The sequence below is a fragment of the Hyposmocoma kahamanoa genome, unplaced genomic scaffold (genome assembly GCF_003589595.1).
Source record: "Hyposmocoma kahamanoa isolate Upper Pololo Valley unplaced genomic scaffold, ASM358959v1 63, whole genome shotgun sequence".
In the NCBI taxonomy this organism is placed as follows: Eukaryota; Metazoa; Arthropoda; class Insecta; order Lepidoptera; family Cosmopterigidae; genus Hyposmocoma; species Hyposmocoma kahamanoa.
In genome coordinates this window covers 7,818,253-7,826,863 of record NW_020653851.1, presented here as the reverse complement: position 1 = coordinate 7,826,863, position 8,611 = coordinate 7,818,253, and the positions used below count along the sequence as shown (strand labels likewise).

The following is an 8,611-nucleotide window of genomic DNA, read 5'->3' as shown; positions in this document are numbered from 1 at the left end:
TATAAAAAAAGTTATTTTCTTTTTATTTTTATTTATTTATTTATTTTATCTTAGAAGGTAGAACAGCTTACAACATGATTATTTGCTTCTTACAGTATCGTCATCTGATTCTTCTTTCATTAACATATTTAATAATATGGATTTGCGGGATTTGGTAATTTAGCCGCGTGTTTATCGCTAGACGAATTGAAGAGCACTGTGTATTTACTATCCATAACCCTAGCGCGAGACCGCGCGTGCTCGCGCGAGATTGCGATGGCAATTCTTGGTGGAAATAGGACGGCGAGATTTCAATTCGCGCCTCGCCTCGTCTCGTCTCGCCTCGCCGGTGGAAAAGTACTTTTACACTAGGCTACGCTATATTAGTGTTGGGTAGGACATGGAATTAAAAGGAGTTTGAGGGAGTACCTCATTTGAAAAAATAAGGCGGTACAATGTCCTACTCCAAATGAAGTGAGGTAGTGGTAAGAATTTTTGCACCTACGGCAAGGACTCAACAGAGAGTGAATATTAAGCACATTTTCATAATTTCATGGTAATCAATCAATTTGATAACTTAAGTGTCATGTTATATTATAAATAAATGTTAATTTTATTTGGTAGGTAGTATAATCATAATGATGCAAAATGAGCTAAAAAGCGGGCAGTGCAGCACCAGTCATTGTTTAATTTTGTTGATTTCGAAGCAGTGTGATATGAGGCTATGACATGACGTGAAGTGTGAGGTGGGACCTTTTTATGACATAAGGTGTTGTGACAAACTATCCAAGCGAGTGGTACAAACGAGTTACTCGTATATGAGTAATGCAACACTACTCTATATTACGACATAGAAAGAGGTTTGTGTTCTAGGATTTTTATAAATTATATATCACTGGCTTAATAATATGCAACACAACCAGAACCAGACCAATCAATCGTGCTAACAGTACTTTGATAACCACAAACAAAGCAATCGTGCTAACTGTGCTTTGCTAACCACTGCTTGGTGTGATATTGTTACATTTGTGACGTCACTAATTATTTTTAAAGTACTCGTATAATGCTTCCAAAAGGTAGCAAATAGGTTACACTGATCTCTCCTGTCCTTAGAGGATGGAAACCTATCGTAAACCTTCCCTTTTAACTGCAAATAAAATTTAAACAAAATAGCAATAACAAGCCAATGCTAAACTGAGAGTCGAGCAGTTGGGGTCCCGCCACAATGTGAATTTTAATTGATTTGTGGTGAGAGCACCAACTCAACATCTGTCGACTTTCATGAAGGAGAAGGGTGTTATGTACCGACGTTTCCGAGGCCGGCTACCGGACACCCACGTTGCGTCACACGTCGTAGACAATACGTGTAAATAATAATTAGTAATCTAATGTTTTATTATATTATTATGTATGTCAGTCTATAAGGTATGTATTTATGGTTCTTTGTAACCTGAATACAAATAAATAAAAAAAATACAAGCTCCACGACGCGATCGACAAGATCCATCGATGTGCCACTGATTAGTGTTTCTTTGTTCATCAAGTAAGAAGACCGCCGAAATGTAAATTATTTCGCCACCATTAAAAATTGTCACCAATTCTATGAACGCATATCATGTTGAAACACTGTCACAAAGAGGATTGTTGGGGAGTATTTAGAACAATAGTGAGCAGTCGTTATGGTGCTCTCGTCACGGCCTAGAGCGTAATCACTGTACGATCTAATTTTGATTGTGTCGAATGTCCATCCCGACATAATAGAAAACATCAGTTTCATCGCGGATGCCCTCAGAATATGACTGCCTACTTTTTCAAATACTTACCTACCTAATACAAAAACTCAAATAGCACTTAATTTCCGTGATTGTGATTTGAGAATCCTAAAAATGGTTTTATAGTGAAATCAACATAATGATAAGAGGAGCTTGGAACTTTCTGTATTTTTTTGTTTTGTCATTTGTCCTTGCGCAAGACCCAATTGCTAATTTGCCTCAAGGACGAGCCGTTGGGGTAAGTACCTATAAAAGTACTTGGAGTTCTTCACATACCAATTTAGTATTCATTGGCAAAATAATTTCAATTATTAATTGTTGAATTATTAAAATAATTTAATGTACAATATATCATACCCATTGCTGGTCCAGAATTTTCTGTAACAATAGGTTTAGACCATAGTTGTATAGACCATAATAGCATGGCCCATGTGGGTTGGACGAACATCTTTTTAATCACCTACGCTAGCTTTCATCGCAATGTTTTCTTAGTTGACTTGACCATTATAAATTACAATTTCACAGATTAAAGTTTATACCGAGAACTCTTTGACACCCGTAGAAATATTTTTTGGCATTCCTTATGCAAAGCCCCCAGTAGGGCGGCACAGATTTTCCGCACCAGAGCGACACACGGGCTGGAGAAGAACTTTCTTTGCACACCGGATGCCTCCCAAATGTCCTCAAATCAGTAATAATGGAAACGACTACGTAAACGAAGATTGTCTTTTCCTGAACATTTGGACACCACGGGTTAGATAGTTTTGACCACTACATGAACTAAAATATGAAGTGCTGGCAAGTTAATTCACTCACTAAAATATTTTTCAGTTAGCGTGTAGACGGAAGTTCATTACCTGTTGTGGTTGTACTATACAGTGAGTCATGGGAGAAAGGTGGAATATCTCTGCCCTATCAGGAGTTGGCAGCCGAGGGGGTTGTGGTAGTAACTGTAGCCTATCGCCTCAATTTGTTATCCTTCTTCACGCTTCGCACATTAGGAGCTCGTGGCAACCTGGCTTTACTCGACCAGTACCTGGCTCTTCTGTGGGTGAGGGAGAATATTGCTGCATTTGGTGGCGATCCAACAGCAATTACTCTCCTAGGTCATTCCGCTGGAGCCGATAGTGTACTTTATCACATTGCGTCGCCACGTTCGATAGGTAAGACACTATAATATTAGGGGAAATCATACATAGTCCCACCAAAATGGACATGACGAGTCAGCTATTGCGCCGACAAAATACGTTTTTATGTTAATTGTTTGCTAACGTTTTGCAAGTTAACGAAAACTTTGACGTACAGGTCTGATTCAAAGAGCCATCGTGATGTCTCCGCTAAATATTTGGAGAACTTTAGACAAAGACATAGATGTAAACGCTACAGAAGTTGAAAGAATATCTTTGGAAATGGCCCGTTCTCTGGGGTGCAGCAGTGACACAGACCAAGAAATTTTACAGTGTATGCGAGCCCGATCTATTGCGGATATTATGTCCTTGTATTCGGTAACAGAAACACTATAATTTGTGTGTTCAAATATCCACATCATGACGCAATTGATTTCGCAGTTGTATGTTTTTCAGAAGGTCAATCGAAGCAACAACTTACAACCAATACCGGATGACTTTTTGCCTGAAGCAGAGCAGTTTTTACCTACTCCCTTGTCAGTAGCGTTATCCGCTGGAAAACAACCAATGCAACTCGATGTCATATTGGGCACGACCGACCTTGATGATATTAACAGCAATGGCAAGTACAATCACAAAAAGAAACAGAGTTTATCGAAGGACAGCGGCGGCGTCTAATTTACATCTTTGGAATTTACAGGCGACGACTATGATGAATTATTAAGCAGAGGAGGGTCATATATAGCTGAATATGCGAATACTAAAGCTATTCCTGAAATATTACGAATGTTTTCATTACATCGTTCAGAAGCTTTGCCATTGGTTTGTAATTTCGTTACTGAAGTTCTAGTGCATTGTGGCTTAAATTTGTAAATATTTTTGTTTATGAACAGGTGATACATACGAGTAGTGCGTATAAACTTTGAAAGGAGTCGTTTTATATCCCAAACAGAACAAATATAATAGGAGAAAAAGCTAAAGTAACCTCAATTACAAAATTAAATTCACTGTTCATCAGTAAATAGAACAATTTTCTAGGCTGCAAAATTATACCTTTATAAGTTTGTAGTCAACTCCCTAACATCCTTATAATAGATATTGCAAGTATTTCAATGTAATAGGTATATAATAATATCGTTTTTGTATAAAGGTATTATAAATAAATATAGGTACTATAACTATATTCTGATCTCCGACAATATCAAATCGAGCTTCTATAAATAACACAGTTGCAGTGCCTGTTGAAATCGCAAAGTTCTTTGATCTGAGGAACATTGCCACCGCGCCAGTCACCCTCAGGCATAACTTGACAAGTCCCATGTGACAGTAATTTCACCAGCAACCTTACCCTTCAAAAGCGAAACACAGAAATGCTCACATAACTGCTTGGCGGCAGAAATAGGTAAGATGGCAGTACCTCCCTGGACGAACTCTTTCACAAAAAGCTAGTATTCATTATTTAAAGTTATAATTTAACTTAAACAGTTCTTTAGGTTATTAACACATTTTCAGTTGCTTCAGGCGATACGTTGGGAGTATTGGGGTGCAGGGACACGCGGTCAAGAAGTGAAAGATACCCTGGAGTCCTTGGAGGCACTGGCTCGGATGAAATCGTCCGCTAAATGGGGTGCTGGTGGAGCTTTATTAGCGGCAAGATTGGCCCGTCGTGTATCGCGCCTATATGTCTACCGGTACACGCGACCGGGTATAAACATTCATGGACGACGCTACAACTTCACGGGTATTTCATTTTTATTTTATGATACCAAATGGCGGGACGAACAAGTCGTGCGCCTGATGATAAACGCACGCCTGTAAATAGAAGTTACAGTGCGCCCCAGAACTTTAAATCGCAAAGAACTGGGGGGCACTGCCACTGCGCCTGTCACCCAACGACAAATGCTCCATACTTACCCTTGCCTATAAAACCGTAACGCAGTAGCATTAATGCTCACATTACTGCTTGGCGACAGAAATAGATAAGGTGAGGTATTTCCCTGGACGAACTCTTTCACAAGGAGCTCTATTGTTACAAAATTTCAATATACCATGCTTACTGCAATACAGTAAATTTACTTGTTGTTTAAAAAAAATTACGACTATCGATAAAATACCACTTTTTCTCGACTAAAACGAAATTTATTTAATGAAAAACAATGTGTGCCTTGGTTTCGTTACATTTGTGGGGTTGTCTTCAGGTGCGGTACACGGAACAGATTTAGTTGCTCTTCTCGGAGATGCTCTAATGTTACAAATAGCACGCCGACCGACTACTCAGGAAGAAAAACGATTTTCAACAAATTTCCGGAAATACATTGCCAATTTTATTAAGTTTGGGTAAGATCACATTATTATTTTTAACGAATCTTCTCGAATCAAATGATAGGACATATTAAAACTAACCTTACCTCACCTCACCGCTCCACCACAATATCACGGAGTGTGCGATGGTATTGCATGACTTAATTCCGCCTACCTTCCATCATCGGGCGACAAAGCGTAGGCACGGGTTCCATCCCTGTGCTGTGGATATTCCAAGGATTCGTACGAAGCGTTTAGCTTCCACATTTTTATGGCGAACGGCTATGGAGTGGAATACCCGCATGCCGACATATTCCGTGAACTCTATAACTTGGGCTTTTTCTAGACGAGAGTGAATACGCATTATTTAGTTGTGCATGATCCATCGTCAACCTCATCGTCACTTTTCTTCAGGTGAGATGGAGGTCTAATGCGCACTTTGTTTTTATAAAGAATAAATAAAATTAAAATATTCTGCTTGATTGTGCCATTTTATGACATCATAAGCCATAAGGCTTTATATTATAATCTTTGTAATCATAATGGTTTCAACAACGTCAAAAAGGACTGTTTGAGACTATGATTCTCATCATGTCTTTATTAAGTATAGTTGTGAACCGTTCTTATCGTAAGCGCAAAATGGATCAAGTGTCAGACGTACTCTTACCTGGCAAAAGAAAAATTTCAAAAGTTTTCATTTTACAAGCAGGTAAATTTTCAAGCCAACTATCAAAAACAACGAAAAAAATCTTCGCGCCATTTTTGCAAAACTGATCAACTGAAAATGTTGGTTGACACGTTATTGCTTACCAGAATCAAACTGTACGTACTTAGCATAACTGGTCACTAGTGTACAAAACATCGCAACTCTTAGTATAAACACCTTGTAAGTGCGTTTCTATATTGTGCAATATTTATTAGAAAATCTGTCCGAGTACAAAAGCAGGCAAAATTCATATTTAAACGAACAAAATATATTGTTCTAAGATTTGGAAATTCACAAATCTTTTTTCCTAACACCACTGTAAATCGATGTACAACCAGCTGACATTACAAGTGGTTTATATGAATCGTATCAATTTTTGGATGAGAATTTTCGAATGTTTAGCTTACTTTTCATTTTAAGAGTGTCATGTGAAAAAAATCTTCGGTTAAAAAAGGTGGCAAACCAAAATAGAAATAAATGAAAAATGACCCCATTCTTTTCGGAATCTTTGCAGATCTCCAGCTCCAGAGGAAGAATGGCAACGTTACAAAGTCGGAAATGCACACATTCATGAAATAAAGGATTTGAACATCGATGACGGTGTATGTTCCACTAAGGAGGCGGCGTTTTGGCTTCAATATCTTCCGCAACTATCGAACCTACTAAGCACCACAGGAAAAACGGAGCAGCTCACTTCGGAGAAAGGCAATTTTTTTTACAATATACATATGCGCATGTGATCTTCATCTCATCTGAGTATGTGACGATGAGGTCGACGATGAGCACACCTAAATAATGCCTCTCGCATTCACGCACAAAAGGTCCAAGTTGTCAGGGAATAAGTGTGCGAAATTTATTGAATCTAGTATTTTATTTATTTATTTATTTATTTATTTATATATTTATATTTATTCAATAATAAAATTAATAGTCAGTAGAAAGAACATAACAAATATGTACATATAAGTGATGAGCTGAATAATTGTAGATGAAATATGATTTTAACGAAATTAAAGAATTCTTACAAATATTTATTAGAATCATGAAAGAAACGAGTAGGTATAAGCGTAGTGAGTAGTTATCATATTTTCATCATCATCCTAACTTTAACTGCCTCCGTGGCCGAACGGTTACCATGCCGGACTGCCACGCAGAGGTCCCAGGTTCGATTCCCGGGCCGGGAGAAATGTTTGTATGGCTTACATTTATTTCTCTCGTGAGTTTGGGTGTAATTTGTGATTGTCTATGTGTGTGTCCATGGCACCTGCGACACAGGGTTTCCCTAGTGCGGGGCTATATTGAGTGTGTGCGTTATTTATTTATTTATTTATTTATTTATCCTAAGTCATAAGGCGGCCGCTCATATAGGCATCCTAATATAATGACTCTACACCACTGACCTACCAATAAATAAACCTTTGTTGGTAGATCAATGCTCTACACGAAGACTACAGGTTAATGAACCTACCTAATTACATGTTACAATGTACATTATTCGCCATTATATTGTTTAATCGTTGCGTGCAGGTGAAAGCCGCTTGCGTGGCGGTGTGTTCGCGTTATGCGGCGTATCCGTTGTGCTGCTGCTACTGCTCCTCGCATGCACCATATTGTTGCACAGGGAACGATCGCATCGTTCCATAGACGTGGATTCTCATCTTGGCATTCAATAAAATAAAAAATGTATACAAATTGTGCTATTGTTTTACTCATTCAAATGCTTTATTTGCAAGTTACATGGTTAGGTATATAACAGGTGTTCTTATGCTAATTGTACTTGACATGTAACACCCCGTGGGGGTACTGCAACATTCTGGGGGCACTATTAACTTACTTTATTAACTACATTATTAAAATAAAATTAGGAATAATCAATAATAAAACCCTACATTATTAAAATAAAATTAGGAATAAGTAATAATAAAAACTAATCAGAATTTTGGCAATATCAACAATAAATTTTAGTATTTGCTTTTACATTCAGTTTTTATTCCTGATACACTTATGTCTGGCTATTTGACAGAATTTTTCCAAATTATACTCATTCTAAACAGGCTCCAAGAGCATGAAGTTATAAATTAAAGAGCAGGTGCAGCAGTACGATACGAGTACTAGTATGATATTTGAACAAATGCGCCGAGTTTAATGTATTCTTGATTTTTTTTATGATACCAATTGACGGGACGAACACGTAGTGCGCCTGGTCTTAGGCGACACGGCTGCCCATAGCAGATGCAGTGCCACTCAGAGCTTTAAATCGCAAAGATCTGTGGGACATTGCCACCGCGGCTGACACCCTGAGACATAAGTTGACAAGTCCCATGTAATTTCACCAGCACCCTTACCATTAAAAACCGGAACGCAGTAATGCTCACATTACTGCTTGGCGGCAGAAGTATGTAAGGTGGCAGTAACTATCTGGACCACCTCTTTCACAAGGAGCTCTGCTGCTGCTAAATATACCTTATCCTATAGATGACGAAAATTTCAAATATCATACATATGGACATCCGAAATGAAATTACGTTAAACTATGTTTAATGGTGTAACATAAAATATATTTAATTTGAAATATTTTAACAAGACTTAGGTCAAAACTAAACACACATAGTGCAATTACGTGTAACTAGCATTGGATTATGAGTTTCCATTTTGGTAATTTAGTGGTCAAATCAAATCCGCGTAAATGTTGTGGCAACCAAATTAACGTGATTTAACGACATCTA

The 8,611-nt window shown here is 38.0% G+C and overlaps 1 protein-coding gene across 1 annotated transcript; it reads left to right on the top strand.

Moving 5' to 3' along the window:
- Nucleotides 1-1,514: 1,514 nt before the first annotated feature.
- Nucleotides 1,515-7,558, top strand: LOC113229943 (carboxylesterase 1C). The gene is made up of 10 exons (XM_026463634.1): nucleotides 1,515-1,989; nucleotides 2,277-2,504; nucleotides 2,587-2,914; nucleotides 3,057-3,256; nucleotides 3,335-3,500; nucleotides 3,579-3,700; nucleotides 4,391-4,619; nucleotides 5,077-5,215; nucleotides 6,400-6,590; nucleotides 7,413-7,558. The coding sequence occupies exons 1-10, from the start codon at nucleotides 1,891-1,893 to the stop codon at nucleotides 7,556-7,558; spliced, it is 1,848 nt and encodes a 615-aa protein (XP_026319419.1). The 5' UTR covers nucleotides 1,515-1,890.
- The last annotated feature ends 1,053 nt before the right edge of the window (nucleotides 7,559-8,611 follow it).

Coding starts and splice junctions, on each gene's coding strand:
- LOC113229943 (XM_026463634.1), top strand. CDS start 1,891: ATGATAAGAGGAGCTTGGAACTTTCTGTATTTTTTTGTTTTGTCATTT. Junction 1,990..2,276: donor CTCAAGGACGAGCCGTTGGG/GTAAGTACCTAT, acceptor ACAATTTCACAG/ATTAAAGTTTATACCGAGAA. Junction 3,701..4,390: donor GTTCAGAAGCTTTGCCATTG/GTTTGTAATTTC, acceptor ACACATTTTCAG/TTGCTTCAGGCGATACGTTG.